Source organism: Podarcis melisellensis (assembly GCF_964234715.1).
Source record: "Podarcis melisellensis genome assembly, chromosome: 13".
In the NCBI taxonomy this organism is placed as follows: Eukaryota; Metazoa; Chordata; class Lepidosauria; order Squamata; family Lacertidae; genus Podarcis; species Podarcis melisellensis.
Window position 1 is genome coordinate 5,925,984 of NC_138545.1, and position 21,500 is coordinate 5,947,483.

At 46.6% G+C, this 21,500-nt stretch overlaps 2 protein-coding genes across 4 annotated transcripts in view; one reads left to right on the forward strand and one right to left on the reverse strand.

The window, feature by feature from the left end:
- Window positions 1-21,500, forward strand: part of LOC309355716 (Fc receptor-like protein 5) — a gene marked incomplete at its 3' end in the record, with an annotated part of 108,504 nt that overhangs the window by 18,982 nt on the left and 68,022 nt on the right. The window lies entirely within an intron of this gene.
- Window positions 350-21,500, reverse strand: part of LOC309355991 (Fc receptor-like protein 5) — a gene marked incomplete at its 3' end in the record, with an annotated part of 33,626 nt that continues 12,475 nt past the window's right edge. The window contains exons 4-14 of the mRNA XM_081887168.1: window positions 19,370-19,672; window positions 18,445-18,741; window positions 17,278-17,574; window positions 14,995-15,321; window positions 12,487-12,780; window positions 10,885-11,220; window positions 9,609-9,911; window positions 8,332-8,634; window positions 6,737-7,063; window positions 2,668-2,789; window positions 350-547 (exon numbers count right to left, since the gene is read on the reverse strand). Coding sequence (XP_081743294.1) covers window positions 350-547; window positions 2,668-2,789; window positions 6,737-7,063; window positions 8,332-8,634; window positions 9,609-9,911; window positions 10,885-11,220; window positions 12,487-12,780; window positions 14,995-15,321; window positions 17,278-17,574; window positions 18,445-18,741; window positions 19,370-19,672 — 3,107 coding nt within the window. The remainder of the gene's footprint in view (window positions 548-2,667; window positions 2,790-6,736; window positions 7,064-8,331; window positions 8,635-9,608; window positions 9,912-10,884; window positions 11,221-12,486; window positions 12,781-14,994; window positions 15,322-17,277; window positions 17,575-18,444; window positions 18,742-19,369; window positions 19,673-21,500) is intronic.

Sequence of the window (21,500 nt, forward strand, 5' to 3'; positions counted from 1 at the left end):
TTAAGGATGTAAAATGAATATTTTAAATTGTAAAACAGAAAACATAATAAAAATGATATAAAAAAAGAAAAGAGAAAGTGACAGCCTTCGAGATTCACGCTAATTTGGCAGTTCTACAGCTGAGCAATGTGTGCAAAAATGCACACTTAGGGTAAAGTGTGCATATATTGGTGAAAATAGCATGCAGGGACACATTACGATCAGGGGAAATTGTTTTGCAAGGATGTGTTGAAAAAACAAAATTGCACAGGCAATTATGTATGTTAGGAGATATTCCCTCTAAGATGCTGCTGAGTTTTTATGAAAAGGAGAAAAGGAGAGACTGAAAGGGACAAATCCACCCATTGCTTCACACAGCACCTGCCCTTTCCACTTCTGGGCCATCTCTTTCCTGCACAGCCTCATGGTGGCTTTGTTGAGGGTGGAAGAGAAGATCGCTGTAGAGGACCTCTTCGTCTTTTGCCAAGATGGGATCGTCCTTCAGCGTTGGTTCGGAGGGAGTCACAGTCAGTGGGGAGGCAATAGTGGCGTAGGTGACGTCTGAGCTCTGAGGATGGAGAGGGAAACTGAGGGTGACCCACGGTTCAAGCTGGAAAGCAGAAATGGCTCAGGAACAGCCCATTGAGAAGGAGGTTTCTTTCCCAGTGTACCCCCCAGGGCTCTCTGCAAAATATACTTCAAACGGGATGACCAGCAAAATACCGTATTTTTCAATCTATAAGACGCCCCCATGTATAAGATGCCCCCTATTTGGGGGGACTCAAATATAAGAAAATGGGGGGGAGATGTATCCATGTATAAGACACCCCCTAAATTTTGACATTATTTTTAGGGGAGGGACCTAGTTTTCTAACACGGAAAAATATGGTAATTTCTGGCACACACATAAGAACTTAAGAATATACACCAGGGGTCAGCAACCTTTTTCAGCAGGGGGCCTGTCCACCATCCCTCAGACCTTGTGGGGGGTTCAGATTTTTTTTTTAGGGGGGGAATGAACGAATTCCTGTGCCCCACAAATAACCCAGAGATGCATTTAAAATAAAAGGACACATTCTACTCATGTAATACTGATTCCCGGACCGTCCACGGGCCGGATTGAGAAGGTGATTGGGCTGGATTCAGCCCCCAGGCCTTAGCTTGCCTATCCCTGATATACACCTTTAGGCGCCAGGCAAAAACATTCCTCTTTAACCAGGTCTTTGGCTTATTGACACCCAATGTCCCTTTAAATGTGTTGTGGGAGGTGGGATTATTGGTTTCTTATTTTTATCATGCATTTTTTGTTATTTTATATTGTACAGTGGTACCTCGGGTTAAGTACTTAATTCATTCTGGAGGTCCGTTCTTAACCTGAAACTGTTCTTAACCTGAAGCACCACTTTAGCTAATGGGGCCTCCTGCTGCTGCCGTGCCACTGCTGAGCGATTTCTGTTCTCATCCTGAAGCAAAGTTCTTAACCTGAGGTACTATTTCTGAGTTTGCTGAGTCTGTAACCTGAAGCGTCTGTAACCTGAAGCGTAACCTGAGCAGCATCTGAGCACAAGAGCAAAATTCTCCCCTCCTGTAGCTTCTAGCAACTGGTGCTCAGAAGCTTTGCTGTTTCCAGATGTGGAGGCAGACAATAGCCACTGTGGTGAGCGGCCACAACGGATGTGGCTGAATCAGTTCGTAAGTTCTGTTTTCTGTTTCTGACCTTGGCCTGACATATGTAGCTGGGAACCTCACAGCCTATCAGGTAATCATCCCTTTTTGTTTATCACCCGGAGTAGTTTGGGAAGGACGCGGTTGGTGCTGTGGTCTAAACCACTGAGCCTCTTGGGCTTGCCGATCGGAATCTTGGGCTTACCGATCGAATCCCCGCGACGGAGTGAACTCCCGTTGCTCTGTCCCTTCTCCTGCCAACCTAGCAGTTTGAAAGCACGCCATTGCAAGTAGATAAATAGGTACTGCTGTGGCGGGAAGGTAAACGGCATTTCCATGCACTCTGGCACTTGTCACAGTGTTTCCATTGCACCAGAATCGGTTTAGTCCTGCTGGCCACATGACCTGGAAAGCTGTCTGTGAACAAACGCCAGCTCCCTTGGCCTGAAAGCGAGACGAGCGCCGCAACCCCATAGTCACCTTTGACAGGACATAACCATCCAGGTGTCCTTTACCTCTTTTTTTAGCCTTACCTTAGTTTGTGGGGTGGGGGATAAGGGTTGTAGCTGAGTGGCAAGGTATCTGCACTGCATGCAACAGCTCCCAGATTTGATCCCTGATGGTATCTTCAGGTGGGCTCCAGTCTGAAACCCTCAAGAGCCACTACCAGTCAATGCAGATAATACTGAGCTAGGCTGACCAATCGCCTGACTTGGTATAAAGGAGCTTCTTGTGTTCCTTTGTCCATGAATGGCCAATTTAGCAGCTATAGCCACAAGAGTTCTTTTTTTGGTTTTGGTTTCTATTCAAGTGGCCATCCCCACTCCTGGCTGTAGCTAATTCTCTAAGGACAGTTACACACTTGTTTACTTGTCTCTGTCACCTGGACAGAAGACCAATCATTACAATTCCTAAGCTTCTTTGAAAGCGATCCTGACCCATAAAACTGGTTTCAGTAAGAGGAGGGACTCGTTTCCCGAGCACAGATGGAAGCAAAATGCAAACCTAAACCTTTCTACTTACTTTGACCTGAAAGTCTGTCTTTTGGGGTACCAACAACCCAAACTTGTCTTGACTTGTTTCCTCCTTGCTTTCCTTTGTCTCAGATGCTAGCTGATATTTTGATGTGCCCAGGGCAAAAAGAACTAGAGAGAGAGAGAAAGGGAGTGAAAAGTGAAAAGTATGGTTATGCACCATCCTAATCTCTGATCTGTGAGATTCTCCACAAATTCCTGCACTGATCCAGGGCTCAGTTTCCTTGGAACGAAGGTCAGCAGAGACTGTGGTGTCTCTAGGGCAGTGTGCCGCGAGATGTTGCCTGGTGTGCCGTGGGAAAAATTGAAAAATTCGAAAGATTTAAAAATAAAGTATTTTATAATTTTTCATATTTCTGTTTACTTACTATTTCATAATAAAGTAATTATAAAATACTTTTTTGTGTTTATTTGATTCCTATTCAAGAGAATTACTTTATATATAGTCAATATAGGCACAGAGTTAAATTTTTTAAAATTTTCTAATGGTGGTGTGCCTCGTGATTTTTTTCATGAAACAAGTGTGACTTTGCCCAAAAAAGGTTGAAAAACACTGCTCTAGGGTATATTGTTTTATTCACACACATAAACAACCAGAGCATAGGATGGAAGGTATCATAGCACTGACATCCCAGTAAATTTTGCTTCCCCATTAGCTTTCCAGGACAGCCCCCAAACCCAGAGCAAACATGTCTCTCTCTTAGAGATGGGAAAGCCTGGGAAAAACCCAGAAAAATTGGAAAGAAACCTGTCCCCACCCCCAATTTTTCTGCTCCCCCCCCCAAGACCTTTCTCCAGCTTCCAGCTCTCACACAACTCTGCCTATTGTTCTCCTATGTAGGTAGGTGAGGAGCTGGAAGAAAAGCCAGCCCATCTATTCTATGACACAGAGCGTCTTTTTTCGTTATGCTAAATTGTGGTACTTAACTAGCCAGCCCAAGTCATTAACTTAACAAAGTGGGCTGGTTTCCACTTACAGATTGCATTACTATGGGATTATATAATAGCAGTGCATGGTTAATCTATGGAACTAGGCCCAAAGGGAGGCAGGCTCTTCTTCTGGGGTTTAAGTTGGATGGTCCCAAGGGCCCATCACTTACTGCCTTTCTTTCTCCAACAATAGTAAGCGAACAAGACCGCCGGGATCAGAAGTAGACTAGCCCACCATACATGCCCCATTGATGTAGCAGATGAATCTGGCAACTGAGCTGTGAAGATAAAAAATAAAGAAGCGGGGATGTCCTTAGAAACACACTAACAGGCTTCCTCTTGAAAATTTAATACAAGTACGTAACACAATGTTGAAAGCAAGTCTTTAAATAAATTATTATTATTATTATTATTATTATTATTATTATTATTATTATTATTAATAATAATACCCTGCCCATCTGGCTGGGTTTCCCCAGCCACTCTGGGCGCCATCCAACAAAAAATTCAAAATAAATAAATAAATAAATAAATAAAATTTTATTTATATCCTGCTCTCCCCAGCCGAAGCTGGGCTCAGGGCGGCTAACAACAATAAAACAGTAGAAATGTACAGCACAAACAACACTCTAAAATCATTCATTATAAAATTAATTAAATTCAAGCCACTGGCCACCATTGGGCCAGAGCTCCGCGAAGATTACCAAAGGAGGGAGTCAGGCTGTGCACTGGCCAAAGGCCTGGCGGAACAGCTCTGTATTGCAGGCCCTGCGGAAAGATGTCAAGTCCCGCAAGACCCTAGTGTCTTGTGACAGAGCATTCCACCAGATTGGAGCCACAGCCAAAGAAGCCCTGGCTCTAGTTGAGGCCAGCCTAACTTCTCTGTGGCCTGGGACCTTCAAGATGTTTTTATTTGAAGACCGTAAGTTTCTCTGTGGGGCATACCAGGAGAGGCGGTCCTGTAGGTACGAGGGTCCTAGGCTGTATAGGGCTTTAAAGGTTAAAACCAGCACCTTAAACCTGATCCTGTACCCCACCAGGAGCCAGTGCAGCTGGTATAGCACCGGGTGAATGTGACCTCGCAGCGAAGACCCCGTAAGGAGTCTCGCCGCTGCATTCTGCACCCGCTGGAGTTTCTGGGTCAGTCTCAAGGGCAGCCCCACATAGAGCGAGTTACAATAATCCAGTCTGGAGGTGACCGTCGCGTGGATAACAGTGGCTAGTTCAGGGCGAGAGAGGTAAGGAGCCAACTGCTTAGCTTGGCGGAGATGGAAAAATGCCGCCTTTGTTATAGCTGCAATCTGCGCCTCCATGGAAAAGGAGGTGTCGAAGATTACACCCAAACTCTTAACGGACGGTGGTGGCACTAATTGCACCCCCGCAAGAGATGGGAGTTGCCCCCTCAATCCCATATCGTCCCGTCCCAGCCAGAGGACCTCTGTCTTCGAAGGATTTAGCTTCAACCGGCTCCCACGTAACCATCCAGCCACAGCTTCCAAGCATCTGGTCAGTGTGTCTGGGGCCGAGTCAGGATGGCCGTCCATCAATAGATAGAGTTGGGTGTCATCGGCATACTGATGGCAACCCAGCCCAAAACTCCGGACAAGCTGGGCGAGGGGGCGCATAAAGATACATTAAAACGTCAATACATTAAAATGTCAGACATTAAAAACTTCCCTAAACAGGGCTGCCTTCAGATGTCTTCTAAAAGTCAAATAGTTGCTTATTTCCTTGATGTCTGATGGGACAGCGTTCCACAGGGTGGGTGCCACCACTGAGAAGACCCTCTGCCTGGTTCCCTGTAACTTGGCTATTCGCAGTGAGGGAACTGCCAGAAGGCACTCGTAGCTGGACCTCAGTGTCCGGGCAGAACGATGGGGGTGGAGACGCTCCTTCAGCTATACTGTACCGAGGCCGTTTCGGGCTTTCAAGGTCAGCACTAACACTTTGAATTGTGCTCGGAAACATACTGGGAGGCAATGTAGGTTTTCAAGACCGGTGTTATATGGTCTTGGCAGCCGCTCCCAGTCCCCAGTCTGGCTGCCACATTCTGGATTAGTTGTAGTTTCCGGGTCACCTTCAAAGGTAGCCCCACATAGTGTGCATTGCAGTAGTCCAATATGTAATATTTTACATATTTCCAATAATAAAATATGTTTTTTAAAAATGGCAAAGGATGTTTAAGGAGATAACAGAAATTACTGGGTTAAAGCTGACAAAAACACCAGAGGTAGCATTATTATCAATTTACGATGGGGTGGAAGGTTCGCAGGCTAGGAAGAACTTGCTCACAAATTTATTGACAGCTACACGAATTATTATAGCTAGGAAATGCAAGGGGAAAGCAGAATATAAAATGGAAGAATGGTCCTCTGACTCTGGGGCTGTGAAAAGTAAATTTTATACATGCATCTCTGCTACACCCAGTCACCAAAGGCTCAGCCCATTTAGTGTGGCCCATAGAATCCAAATTTCTAGAATTTTCCACCCCAGTGGGGCAGAAGGTTCACGGGGTATGAAGGACTTGCTCACAAATTTACTGACAAAAATTATTCTAGCTAGGAAGTGGAAGGGGCAAGCAGGATATAAAATGGAAGAATGGTATAAAGAGATGTGGGCTATAGCTATGAATGATCAATTAACATGTGCTATTAAGGTAAGACAGGGAATACGCAGGAGAAGTGATTTTGAGGAGATATGGAGGGTGTTTGCAGAATTTGTACTGTTAAAACGGAAAGGGGTCAAACCATTGCAAGAGGCGTTGGAATTCTGGGAGGTTGAATAGTTACAATGGAATGATCTCGGTGGTGGGGTGCACTTTTTTATTTGTATTTATTTTTGATCATTACTTTGCCAAAATATAGGTAAGTAAGTAAGAAAGCAGGAAAGGAAGGAAGGAAGGAAGGAAGGAAGGAAGGAAGGAAGGAAGGAAGGAAGGAAGGAAGGAAGGAAGGAAGGAAGGAAGGAAGGAGAAGGAAGAGGCTGGAAGTCGCAGCAAAGAACAGCATTGTTCCCACCCCTTGCTTTTTTCCCTCCATACTTCAGTCTTGGAGTTCAAACACAATACCCACAAGTGGACTGTCTCACTTCTAATGTGGGCTCTGTGTTCCTGGTGGGGCATGGCTCACCTGTGAGATTCACCATTTGGCTCCAGGGAGACATGATCCATCGGCTGCTCAGTTTCTGCTCATACCTGCAAGCAAATCCCCCAGTGTAGTTGCCGGCTGTGACTTGGACCAGGATGTTTGCAGAGGCATTCGAGAAGACATTCCTGGGTTCTCCAGAGTCCGCCAGAGACTCTTCACTGCTGGAGGAAATCTTGACCCCATCCTTGTAGAAATGGAACCTTTGCTCTGCGTCGCTGCCAAAGGCCGAGCAAGTGAGGCGCAGGAATCCCCCTTCGTTCACCACTCCAGACGGAAGATCTACTGTCAACACCGGGGCAGGAGGAGCTGCTACAGGAGCCGTCCATAAAGGAAAATGAGTACAATGGCCAAGTGATTAGGAGTCTGTGGCTCACGGAGGTTTTAAGGGGCAAGCCAGAACTAAATTGCTTTCATCCAGGCAGGGTTGTCAACAGAGTCGTGGGTTCATGAATTCCCCACTTGGACTTCAGGAGGGGAGAGGAGAAGATCAGGAGCATGTGTTGCACAACATTCAGGGGAAATGTGCAGTGTCCGGGAAGGTAAATGTCAGCTGGCTAAACTCTTGATCCCTGTTTGAGGATCTGTACTACTCATGTCATGTGTAAGCCATCACATCCCCTAAATTGCCCTAGGAGTCTCCACTGGTACAATAGAGGGATCTCCCCACTTCAGACCCTCTCTATCTGTCAATGGTATGAGGGTGGTGATCCCTTCGGCATCACATGTACTAAAATTGGAATGATACAGGGAAAATTAGCATGGCTTCAGCTCAAGGATGACACGCAAATGCGTGAAGCGTTCCATATTTTTTCTGGGCGATAATTTTTTTAATAAGGACTGGGAATCATTTGTAATATATTTGACAGAACCCTGTAAACAGTTAAAAACATTACCAAGATTGAAATAACACTTGCAATGTGGAAGAACTACAAGAGAAAATAGAGTTTTGTGGATAAATGGAGGATAATATGATTTGCAGTGAAAATGGTTATTTGTGGACTCCACAAAAGGGAGGGTGGCAGTCTGAGAATTCTGTATTTTTTTACTGGATTTTTTTCTGTGAATGTCAAACCAAACTGTAAAACCAACAAAAATAGTTATAAAAGAAGTACCAACTGGTATGAGGGTGATGTATCAGTACTTTCCAGCATGCCCTCAGGTCCCTTGCATGGTTTCCTACTCATGAGTAGTATTAATGCTCTGTGGGTTAAACCACTGAGCCTAGGGCTTGCCGATCAGAAGGTCGGCGGTTCGAATCCCCGCAATGGGGTGAGCTCCCGTTGCTCGGTCCCTGCTCCTGCCAACCTAGCAGTTCGAAAGCACGTCAAAGTGCAAGTAGATAAATAGGTACCACTCTGGTGGGAAGGTAAATGGTGTTTCTGTGCACTGTTCTAGTATGCCAGAAGCGACTTAGTCATGCTGGCCACATGACCCGGAAGCTGTACACTGGCTCCCTCGGCCAGTAAAGCGAGATGAGCACCGCAACCCCAGAGTCGGCCACCACTGGACCTAATGGTCAGGGGTCCCATTTGGATTGTTATGAATTAATATTTGTAAAATATTAGGGCATGGCTCACCTGTGACATTCACCGTTTGGCTCCAGGGAGACATGATCCATCGGCTGCTCAGTTTCTGCTCATACCTGCAAGCAAATCCCCCAGTGTGGATGCTGGCTGTGACTTGGACCAGGATGTTTGCAGAGTCCGCCAGAGACTCTTCACTGCTGGAGGAAATCTTGACCCCATCCTGGTAGAAATGGAACCTTTGCTCTGCGTCGCTGCCAAAGGTCGAGCAAGTGAGGCGCAGGATTCCCCCTTCCTTCACCACTCCAGACGGAGGATCCACTGTCAGCACCGGGGCAGGAGGAGGATCTGGAGGAGCTGTCCATAAAGGAAAATGAGTACAATGGCTAGGTGATTTGGAGTCTGTGGCTCACGGAGGTTTTAAGGGGCAAGCCATAACTAAATTGGGTTCAGGAGAGGAGAAGATTAGGAGCATGTGTACTAAAATTGGAATGATGAAGGGAAAATTAGCATGGCCCCTGCGCAAGGATAACACGCAAATTCGTGAAGCGTTCCATATTTTTTCTGGGCGATAATTTTTTTAATAAGGACTGGGAAACATTTGTAATATATTTGACAGAACCCTGTAAACAGTTAAAAACATTACCAAGATTGAAATAACACTTGCAATGTTAAAAGAACTACAAGAGAAAATAGAGTTTTGTGGATAAATGGAGGATAATATGATTTGCAGTGAAAATGGTTATTTGTGGACTCCACAAAAGGGAGGGTGGCAGTCTGAGAATTCTGTATTTTTTTACTGGATTTTTTTCTGTGAATGTCAAACCAAACTGTAAAACCAACAAAAATAGTTATAAAAGAAGTACCAACTGGTATGAGGGTGATGTATCAGTACTTTCCAGCATGCCCTCAGGTCCCTTGCATGGTTTCCTACTCATGAGTAGTATTAATGCTCTGTGGGTTAAACCACTGAGCCTAGGGCTTGCCGATCAGAAGGTCGGCGGTTCGAATCCCCGCAATGGGGTGAGCTCCCGTTGCTCGGTCCCTGCTCCTGCCAACCTAGCAGTTCGAAAGCACGTCAAAGTGCAAGTAGATAAATAGGTACCACTCTGGTGGGAAGGTAAATGGTGTTTCTGTGCACTGTTCTAGTATGCCAGAAGCGACTTAGTCATGCTGGCCACATGACCCGGAAGCTGTACACTGGCTCCCTCGGCCAGTAAAGCGAGATGAGCACCGCAACCCCAGAGTCGGCCACCACTGGACCTAATGGTCAGGGGTCCCATTTGGATTGTTATGAATTAATATTTGTAAAATATTAGGGCATGGCTCACCTGTGACATTCACCGTTTGGCTCCAGGGAGACATGATCCATCGGCTGCTCAGTTTCTGCTCATACCTGCAAGCAAATCCCCCAGTGTGGATGCTGGCTGTGACTTGGACCAGGATGTTTGCAGAGTCCGCCAGAGACTCTTCACTGCTGGAGGAAATCTTGACCCCATCCTGGTAGAAATGGAACCTTTGCTCTGCGTCGCTGCCAAAGGTCGAGCAAGTGAGGCGCAGGATTCCCCCTTCCTTCACCACTCCAGACGGAGGATCCACTGTCAGCACCGGGGCAGGAGGAGGATCTGGAGGAGCTGTCCATAAAGGAAAATGAGTACAATGGCTAAGTGATTTGGAGTCTGTGGCTCACGGAGGTTTTAAGGGGCAAGCCATAACTAAATTGGGTTCAGGAGAGGAGAAGATTAGGAGCATGTGTACTAAAATTGGAATGATGAAGGGAAAATTAGCATGGCCCCTGCGCAAGGATAACACGCAAATTCGTGAAGCGTTCCATATTTTTTCTGGGCGATAATTTTTTTAATAAGGACTGGGAAACATTTGTAATATATTTGACAGAACCCTGTAAACAGTTAAAAACATTACCAAGATTGAAATAACACTTGCAATGTTAAAAGAACTATAAGAGAAAATAGAGTTTTGTGGATAAATGGAGGATAATATGATTTGCAGTGAAAATGGTTATTTGTGGACTCCACAAAAGGGAGGGTGGCAGTCTGATAATTCTGTATTTTTTTATTGGATTTTTTTCTGTGAATGTCAAACCAAATTGTAAAACCAACAAAAATAGTTATAAAAGAAGTACCAACTGGTATGAGGGTGATGTGTCAGTACTTTCCAGCTTGCCCTCAGGCCCCTTGCATGGTTTCCTACTCATGAGTAGTATTAATGCTCTGTGGGTTAAACCACTGAGCCTAGGGCTTGCCGATCAGAAGGTCAGCGGTTTGAATCCCCGTGACTGGGTGAGTTCCCGTTGCTCGGTCCCTGCTCCTGCCAACCTAGCAGTTCGAAAGCATGTCAAAGTGCAAGTAGATAAATAGACACCGTCCAGCGGGAAGGTAAACAGTGTTTCTGTGCACTGTTCTAGTTTGCCAGAAGCAGCTTTGTCATGCTGGCCACATGACCCGGAAGCTGTACGCTGGCTCCCTCGGCCAGTAAAGCGAGATGAGCACCGCAACCCCAGAGTCGGCCACCACTGGACCTAATGGTCAGGGGTCCCATTTGGATTGTTATGAATTAATATTTGTAAAATATTAGGGCATGGCTCACCTGTGACATTCACCGTTTGGCTCCAGGGAGACATGATCCAACGGCTGCTCAGTTTCTGCTCATACCTGCAAGCAAATCCCCCAGTGTGGATGCTGGCTGTGACTTGGACCAGGATGTTTGCAGAGGCATTCGAGAAGACATTCCTGGGTTCTCCGGAGTCCGCCAGAGACTCTTCACTGCTGGAGGAAATCTTGACCCCATCCTTGTAGAAATGGAACCTTTGCTCTGCGTCGCTGCCAATGGCTGAGCAAGTGAGGCGCAGGATTCCACCTTCCTTCACCACTCCAGAAGTAGGGTCCACTGTCAGCACCGGGGCAGGAGGCGGAGCTACAGGAGCTGTCCGTAAAGGAAAACGAGTACAATGGCTAAGTGATTAGGAGTCTGTAGTTCACAGAGGTTTTAAGGGGCAAGCCATAACTAAATCGGGTTCACCCAGGCAGGGTTGTCAACAGAGAGTCGCGGGTTCATGAATTCCCCACCTGGGCGTCAGGAGGGGAGAGGAGAGGAGAAGATCAGGAGCATGTGTTGCACAACATTCAGGGGAAATGTGCAGTGTCCGGGAAGGTAAATGTCAGCTGGCTAAACTCTTGATCCCTGTTTGAGGATCTGTACTACTCATGTCATGTGTAAGCCATCACATCCTCTAAATTGCCCTAGGAGTCTCCACTGGTACAATAGAGGGATCTCCCCACTTCAGACCCTCTCTATCTGTCAATGGTATGAGGGTGGTGATCCCTTCGGCATCACATGTACTAAAATTGGAATGATACAGGGAAAATTAGCATGGCTTCAGCTCAAGGATGACACGCAAATGCGTGAAGCGTTCCATATTTTTTCTGGGCGATAATTTTTTTAATAAGGACTGGGAAACATTTGTAATATATTTGACAGAACCCTGTAAACAGTTAAAAACATTACCAAGATTGAAATAACACTTGCAATGTGGAAGAACTACAAGAGAAAATAGAGTTTTGTGGATAAATGGAGGATAATATGATTTGCAGTGAAAATGGTTATTTGTGGACTCCACAAAAGGGAGGGTGGCAGTCTGAGAATTCTGTATTTTTTTACTGGATTTTTTTCTGTGAATGTCAAACCAAACTGTAAAACCAACAAAAATAGTTATAAAAGAAGTACCAACTGGTATGAGGGTGATGTGTCAGTACTTTCCAGCATGCCCTCAGGTCCCTTGCATGGTTTCCTACTCATGAGTAGTATTAATGCTCTGTGGGTTAAACCACAGAGCCTAGGGCTTGCCGATCAGAAGGTCGGCGGTTCGAATCCCCGCAATGGGGTGAGCTCCCGTTGCTCGGTCCCTGCTCCTGCCAACCTAGCAGTTCGAAAGCACGTCAAAGTGCAAGTAGATAAATAGGTACCACTCTGGCGGGAAGGTAAATGGTGTTTCTGTGCACTGTTCTAGTATGCCAGAAGCGACTTAGTCATGCTGGCCACATGACCCGGAAGCTGTACACTGGCTCCCTCGGCCAGTAAAGCGAGATGAGCACCGCAACCCCAGAGTCGGCCACCACTGGACCTAATGGTCAGGGGTCCCATTTGGATTGTTATGAATTAATATTGGTAAAATATTAGGGCATGGCTCACCTGTGAGATTCACCGTTTGGCTCCAGGGAGACATGATCCATCGGCTGCTCAGTTTCTGCTCATACCTGCAAGCAAATCCCCCAGTGTGGATGCTGGCTGTGACTTGGACCAGGATGTTTGCAGAGTCCGCCAGAGACTCTTCACTGCTGGAGGAAATTTTGACTCCATCCCTGTAGAAATGGAACCTTTGCTCTGCGTCGCTGCCAAAGGTCGAGCAAGTGAGGCGCAGGAATCCCCCTTCGTTCACCACTCCAGACGGAGGATCCACTGTCAGCACCGGGGCAGGAGGAGGATCTGGAGGAGCTGTCCATAAAGAAAAATGAGTACAATGGCTAAGTGATTTGGAGTCTGTGGCTCACGGAGGTTTTAAGGGGCAAGCCATAACTAAATTGGGTTCAGGAGAGGAGAAGATTAGGAGCATGTGTACTAAAATTGGAATGATGAAGGGAAAATTAGCATGGCCCCTGCGCAAGGATAACACGCAAATTCGTGAAGCGTTCCATATTTTTTCTGGGCGATAATTTTTTTAATAAGGACTGGGAAACATTTGTAATATATTTGACAGAACCCTGTAAACAGTTAAAAACATTACCAAGATTGAAATAACACTTGCAATGTGAAAAGAACTATAAGAGAAAATAGAGTTTTGTGGATAAATGGAGGATAATATGATTTGCAGTGAAAATGGTTATTTGTGGACTCCACAAAAGGGAGGGTGGCAGTCTGATAATTCTGCATTTTTTTATTGGATTTTTTTCTGTGAATGTCAAACCAAATTGTAATACCAACAAAAATAGTTATAAAAGAAGTACCAACTGGTATGAGGTTGATGTTTCAGTACTTTCCAGCATGCCCTCAGGCCCCTTGCATGGTTTCCTACTCATGAGTAGTATTAATGCTCTGTGGGTTAAACCACAGAGCCTAGGACTTGTGAAGTTAAGATGGCGTCCGGCACGTTTCTTCTGCACCACTGTGCTTCTGTGCCCATCGAAAAACTCGAGCTCCTCTTAGCTCTCTTAGCATAGTCCCAGCAGAGTTCAGCAGCGGGAGAAACTGTTGCAGTGTGTGGATAATAAAGCAGACTGCAAGCTTCTTGCTTATCTCCAACAGTCTTTTATTGCATAGAAAAACATCGTAAATTAGCCCAGCGAAACAGCAGGCATCCTTCTCGTCTCTCAGCCAAAAACGAAAGAGAACTCACACAAAGGAAGATTCCCATATGTGAACATAACCACGCCTCAGAATGTGAGACGTCACTCAGAACTGTTTAACCCTGTAAGTTCTGATTCTCCTCACACCCCCTCTCGTCTCGCATCCTGAGGGAAACTGTGAGTATAACTCTCCCCAAACACAACCCTTCACAGAGTTGGACTCCATGGGCGTTCTGACCTCTGCACTGTCAGACATCCGGAACTTCTTGCCAAGCTCTTTGGCAAAAACTTGCACCTGTCTATCTGTCTGTGCACAGCTCTCGGCCTGTTTGCCCTCTGGCAGCTTCGTGGTCGAGCACACATCTAAAGACCTCATTGAGTTCAACTCCTTTCCCATTGCCTCTTGCCCCTTCCTGGCTTCTGTCTCAGGCAACTGTTGAACCTCCTCAAAACTCCCAGGTTCGCACTGTGCGAAACCAGCCCACGCGCTGGTGACCTGAAACCTCTCAGGTGGTACCCCCTTTGTGGTGCGTGCGGAACGTCTGAGCACTGTCTCAGGTGCTCCCTCTAACCCACTGGGGCCAGCAAGTGTGTCACTGACACCAGAAGACTCCCCCCTCTGACTTACTGCGTCTTCGGGCCTTCTGAACTTTGCTAAGGGGAGAAGAAGGCTCACTCTTGGGCTCTCTTTTAACAACCTGTGGAGAAGCCCAACCCTGTTCTTGACCCTGGTCAGAGACCTGGTCCTCATCAACAGGTTCAGCTTCTGACTCTCCCTCCTCCTCAGAATCAGACAGACATTCTGAGAGAACGTCAGGATTCTCATGGATCCTTGACCACCCATTCTGCTCACAGAACTCAGCATTTCTGCTGATTAGAAGCCTGGACTGATCACCTTCTGGATAGGCAAAGCTCCACCCCTTTGTCGCAGGCTCGTACCCACAAAAGATCATTTTCCGGGACCTCGGAAAGTTCTTAACCCTGTAAGTTTGGTTCTCCTCATAGGACTTGCCGATCAGAAGGTCGGTGGTTTGAATCCCCGTGACTGGGTGAGTTCCCGTTGCTCGGTCCCTGCTCCTGCCAACCTAGCAGTTCGGAAGCACGTCAAAGTGCAAGTAGTTAAATAGGCACCGCTCCAGCGGGAAGGTAAACGGCATTTCCGTGCGCTGCTCTGGTTCGCCAGAAGCGGCTTAGTCATGCTGGCCACATGACCCGGAAGCTGTACGCTGGCTCCCTCGGCCAGTAAAGCGAGATGATCGCCGCAACCCCAGAGTCGGCCACCACTGGACCTAATGGTCAGGGGTCCCATTTGGATTGTTATGAATTAATATTTGTAAAATATTAGGGCATGGCTCACCTGTGAGATTCACCGTTTGGCTCCAGGGAGACATGATCCATCGGCTGCTCAGTTTCTGCTCATACCTGCAAGCAAATCCCCCGGTGTGGATGCTGGCTGTGACTTGGACCAGGATGTCTGCAGAGGCATTCAAGAAGGCATTCCTGGGTTCTCCGGAGTCCGCCAGAGACTCTTCACTGCTGGAGGAAATCTTGACGCCATCCTGGTAGAAATGGAACCTTTGCTCTGCGTTGCTGCCAATGGCTGAGCAAGTGAGGCGCAGGATTCCACCTTCCTTCACCACTCCAGACGGAGGGTCCGCTGTCAGCACCGGGGCAGGAGGCGGAGCTACAGGAGCCGTCCGTAAAGGAAAATGAGTACAATGGCTAAGTGATTAGGAGTCTGTAGCTCACAGAGGTTTTAAGGGGCAAGCCATAACTAAATCGGGTTCATCCAGGCAGGGTTGTCAACAGAGAGTCGTGGGTTCATGAATTCCCCACTTGGACTTCAGGAGGGGAGAGGAGAGGAGAAGATCAGGAGCATGTGTACTAAAATTGGTACAGGGAAAATTAGCATGGCCCCAGCGCAAGGATAACATGCAAATTCGTGAGGTGTTCCAAATTTTTTCTGGGCGATAATTTTTTTAATAAGGACTGGGAAACATTTGTAATATATTTGACAGAACCCTGTAAACAGTTAAAACATTACCAAGATTGAAATAACACTTGCAATGTGAAAAGAACTTCAAGAGAAAATAGAGTTTTGTGGATAAATGGAGGATAATATGATTTGCAGTGAAAATGGTTATTTGTGGACTCCACAAAAGGGAGGGTGGCAGTCTGAGAATTCTGTATTTTTTATTGGATTTTTTTCTGTGAATGTCAAACCAAATTGTAAAACCAACAAATATAGTTAACTAGTATGTGTCAGAGCTTTCCAGCATGCCCCCAGGCCCCTTGCATGCTTTCTTACTCATGAGTAGTATTAATGCTTGAATAAGGGTTACAGAAACATCGTCCAAGAAACAAAGACAGATCCACATTGCAGTCTGAGCAGATATCAACAAGGTTCCCACTTCCATGGTAACCCTGGCATCTAAGAACATCACCCGCTGCCTTATAACCACGTCAGACCAGTGGTCCAGCTAGCTCTGCACTGTCTACACTGACTGGCAGCATCTCTCTCCAGGTCCTCAGGCAGGAGAGTTTCCCAGACCTACCAGGAGACAACGGAGATTCAACCTGTGACATTCTAATAATAATAATAATAATTTTTTTAAAAAATTATTTATATCCCGCCCTCCCCAGCCGAAGCTGGGCTCAGGGTGGCTAACAACAATAAAATAGTGCAACATTCTAAAATCATTTCATTATGAAAATTAATTAAAATCAAATTGGTGGCAACCATTAAGCTAAAGTTCTGTGGAGATTGCCAAAGGAGGGAGTCAGGCTGTGCCCTGACCAAAGGCCTGGTGGAACAGCTCTGTCTTGCAGGCCCTGTGGAAAGATGGCAAGTCCTGCAGGGCCCTAGTCCCTTGTGACAGAGCGTTCCACCAGATCGGAGCCACAGCCGAAAAAGCCCTGGCTCTAGTTGAGGCCAGCCCAGTGGCATAGCGTGGGGGGTGCAGGGGGGGGCCGGCCGCACCGGGTGCAACATCTGGGGGTTAGGGAAATCCACAGGTTAGGGGGCGCAAATCCATGGGTTAGGGGGCGCAAATTACTTGCCTTGCCCCGGGTGCTGATAACCCACGCTACGCCACTGGGCCAGCCTAACCTCTCTGTGGCCTGGGACCTTCAGGGTGTTTTTATTTGAAGACCGTAAGTTTCTCTATGGGACATACCAGGAGAGAGCAGTCCCGTAGGTACGAGGGTGCTAGGCCGTATAGGGCTTTGAAGGTTAAAACCAGCACCTTAAACCTGATCCTGTACTCCACCGGGAGCCAGTGCAGCTGGTATAGCACCGGGTGAATGTGATCTTGCAGCGAGGACCCCGTAAGGAGTCTCGCCACGGCTTTCTGCACCCACTGGAGTTTCTGGGTCAGTCTCAAGGGCAGCCCCATGTAGAGCGAGTTACAATAATCCAGTCTGGAGGTGACCGTCGCATGGATCACAGTGGCGAGGTCAGGGTGAGAGAGGTAAGGAGCCAACTGCTTAGCTTTGTGGAGATGAAAAAATGCCGCCTTTGTTATAGCTGTAATCTGCGCCTCCATGGAAAGGGAGGTATCGAAGATTACACCCAAACTCTTAATGGGCAGCCTTCCCCTTCGTCTTCCAAGAGAACTACATGTTTTTTTTAAGGCCTCACCCATCACTGAAATCCTGATCCTTCTGCTTTCTGGGGAAGAGATGTTCCAGCTCAATTCTGCAGCTCGGTACGTGCAAAAATGATCCCCGCTGTCTTGAGGAGACAAGCGCCTCGTGTACGTAAAGGAGGCCTGAGGAGAAGGGATCCTGTAGACATGCAACAGCCATTGGTCCTTCCGAAAGAGAACCCTTGACATGAGAAGGTTTCCAGGAGCAGAGCATGTGAGGTTCACAATCTCCCCACTGCTGTAGATGTCAAGCTTCGGGGACACAGAGAAGAACGGAGGACGAAGGCGGTCTGAGAAGCAAATAAACAGATAAGGAATAAGAAGCGAGCCTTGTTTGGCGATGCCCCATTTCCCTTCAAAATGCAAAATGTAAGACCGCCCAAGTTTGGCAGGGCAGGAGACCAGGGTGGCCTGCCACAAAATGCTGCAGTGTATGTCTAATAATAGTTAGTTGTGTTCTTGCTGCAACAGGAGCCTCCTTGTCCTGTTCAGGATTTGTAGGGAAGGGGGGAGTTTCAGGGTGGGGAAAAACATCCCCCCGACCTTCTCCTTCTCCTATAGTGGTAGGAGACAAAGGGCAGCCAGCCTAGTGGTGTGTTCAGGGGCCCATGTGCTCAGGGGCCCCTCTGAAGCAGCTCCAGGTTCATTTCAAGGGGTGATTTCAAAATAAATTCCCCTCCCCTGCAGGAGACGCTTTGGAACAGTATACATGAGATAGGGATTGATTTATATTTCTTCCGGAAGTGCAGCTCACCAGTGTTACTGCTGCTACAATGCCTATAGGAAGTCTCTCCAGGGACCATAATGTGGGTCTGAAATTGTCCTCTTACTCCAGCCCAAAGCATCCCCATAGTTCATGCCTCCAGTGTCTCTTTCTCCCAGGGGGTACTCTTGTACACTTTGCCACAGTTAAGGGATATTATTATTATTATTATTATTAATCTGTACCCCGCCCATCTGGCTGGGTTTCCCCAGCCACTCTGGGCGGCTCACAATATAATATTATGAACATGATAAGACATCAAATATTTAAAACTTTCTAACCAGGGCGGCCTTCAGGTGTCTTCTAGAAGTCAGGTAGTTGTTTATTTCCTAGTGGGTGCCACTACCAAGAAGGCTCTCTGCCTTTTGATGATATGAACTAGCCAAACTTAACTCACCTATAATGGAAACCTCAATGAGGTTACTCAGTTGAGTCAGTTCTCCTGCACTGTTTTCTTCCAAGTAGGCACAGACAAATGTTTTCTTTATTTCTGGAAATTCTGCAGTGATTTCCAGGGTATTACTAAACTCTTCTTGGAGTACAGTCCACCCACCACCTGCTTTCATTTCATAAAAGAAGAACTTGGCTGCCGGCTTCCCTTCCGGAGGGGAGCATTTCAACTTGATCGGTTGTCCCTGGAGAAAGGTCTGTCTTGGAGGGATAATGGACAGCTCTGGAGCTGGTGGAGGCAGAACTGCATTGGGGAAAGGGAAGAAGTGCAAGGGGAAAATGCCATTCAGCCCCTTCCTTAAATTATTCTCCTGTAGTCTCTCATCCACAAATTCTTTAAATGAGTTGTTGGTTCAAGGTATGCTTGTTTAGTGCCAAGAATGTCTTGGTCCTTCTTAGTCCTGCATCAAACAAATGCTACACACAGATTTCCACAATCTACTTACTTGGGCTCACTATCAAAATCACCTGAACAGCATTCCAAAAATTCCATGCCATTAACTGGTGGAACTTTTCAGCAAAACCTTTCGATTTTTGACAAACATAATTTCTCGAGAAAAGCTCACCTAAACAAGCATGTTTGAACCTTGGGTTGCCAGATGTTGTTGGACTGCAACATCTGGTGAATGACTGATGGGAGTTGTAGACCAATAATCTCTCTCCCCCTCAATAAGCAAGCAGATAAATGAGAAAAGGAAATAGGACTTTGGGAGGATTACAGAATTTCTGATGATATTTGAATTTTATACATATTCAAATTCTATTAATAAAATTCCCCTCCTGTTCCTTTGACTAGCCAAACTACTCAGTTTCAATCCAGCTTCCCACTTCAAATTCCAAGAGATCTGCATTGCAAAGAAAGGCCTTCTCACCCAATAGTGAAATCCTGATGGAGTTGCTCTCTCTGGATGCGATCTCTCGCCCGGATTCCACAATGTGGTACCTGCAGGAGTAATCTCCATCATCTTGAATAAGCAGGCGCAGGGTGTGTGTGATGTTGCTCAGAGAGGAGGAGGAGTAGGGCTTGACTGAATGCAGATCCTGATGGTCCCTGAAAAACTGGGTCCTTGATACATGACGGGTTTCGGAAGATGAGCACTTGAGTTCCACAGATTCCCCTCTTGTATAGACATCCTTCTTTGGAGAAACAGAAAAAACTGGAGCACGGGGAAGGTCTGAAAGGGAAGTTGAAGGAGCAAAGAGAAAGGAAGAGAAGTTTTTGTGGCTAGCTTCTTAAGGACTTCTGTCTCCCAGGAATTCAGAGCATAGCAATGATACAGACTTAAATGGAATAAGACTAGTTCCTATTCTCACCTAACAGTTGGGATTTGTGTTCTGGATGGGGGTCTAAGAATCTTTGACAGAGAATTCACTATATATGAGATTAGGGCTATAATCTGAGACCATGTGACTTCCAGAGCAATCCCTCCAGCACCTCTCCTTAATATACAGCTATATTAGAAACACTAACCAATGTTATAACACCTGTGCTCTCTCGCCTTCCCTAAGGAACCAGGAGGGTGTTGACTTTGTGACTGTATTCAGGGACCTTGCTTTGTGTTCCTTGGACCTGGCAAATTAAAAATAACAGAATGGCTTGGGCAGAATCAGGTTTAGACTTTGCGTGTATCATTCATTCACAAAGAGAATGTTCCTCACCAGCGATCAACAGGACGACCTTGGTGAAGACCAAAATATTCCTCAAGCGCTGTTTCCCGCCATGTTAGTAAAGGCTTACACAGTTCTTCAACCTTGGCCCCTGGATGTTGTTGAACTACAACTTCTGCTAAGTTGGCAGGGGATGATGGGAGTTGTAGAGCAACAATAATATCTGTGCCCCCAAGACTGAAGGACTGCTTAAAATAAACCTGCCCCTTTGCTACATCACATTAAAGCTCATCTTCACGACAGACCTGAATCTTCGGTATTGTACTCTGTTGGCTTCCCCTAGGAAGTATGATGGTGGCAGTTTTGTGACTATGCTGAGAGATCTTGGCCAGAGCTCCTTTGATCTCTCTCACAGTTACAACTACCAAAATGGCTCAACTTTGATTACTGCTGGGGATTGACAAGCCCATTCCATCCTTTACTACAATGCCTCTTAAACTCAAAATCAGATTTTGAAAATCTCTCTCTCCTCCCTTCACCCCTTCCCCAACAATGTGATGTCACAGCATTAAAAACTTCCCTAAACAGGGCTGCCTTCAGATGTCTTCTAAAAGTCAGATAGTTGTTTATTTTCTTGACATCTGATGGGAGGGCGTTCCACAGGGCAGGCGCCACTACCGAGAAGGCCTTCTGCCTGGTTTCCTGTAACCTCACTTCTTGCAGTGAGGGAACCACCAGAAGGCCCAAAACGCTGGACCTCAGTGTCCGGGCTGAATGGTGGGGGTAGAGACGCTCCATCAGGTACCGGGTAGAGGCCGTTTAGGGCTTTCAAGGTCAGCACCAATACTTTGAATTGTGCTCGGAAAAGTACTGGTAGCCAATGTAAGTCTTTCAGGATCAGTGTTACATGGTCTCAGTGGCCACTCACAGTGACCAGTCTGGCTGCCACATTCTGGATTAGTTGTAGTTTCCAGGTCACCTTCAAAGGTACCCCCACATAAAGTGCGTTGCAGTAGTCCAAGTGGGAGATAACCAGAGCATGCACCACTCTGGTGAGACAGTCCGCAGGCAGGGAGTCTCATCCTGCTTAGCAGATGGAGCTGGTAGACAGCTGCCCTGGACACAGAATTGACCTGCGCCTCCATGGACAGCTGAGAGTCCAAAATGACTCCCAGGCTGCACACCTGGTCCCTCAGGGGCACAGTTACCCCATTCAGGACCAGGGAGTCCTCCACATCTGCCCAGCCTCTGTCCCCCAAAACAGTACTTCTGTCTTGTCAGGATTCAGCCTCAATCTGTTAGGCACCATCCACCCAATCATGCAAAATGTGACACTCCTACATCCCATAGAGCTTTTGGCTCCTATCACAAAAGTTGAAAGAAGAACATAAAACC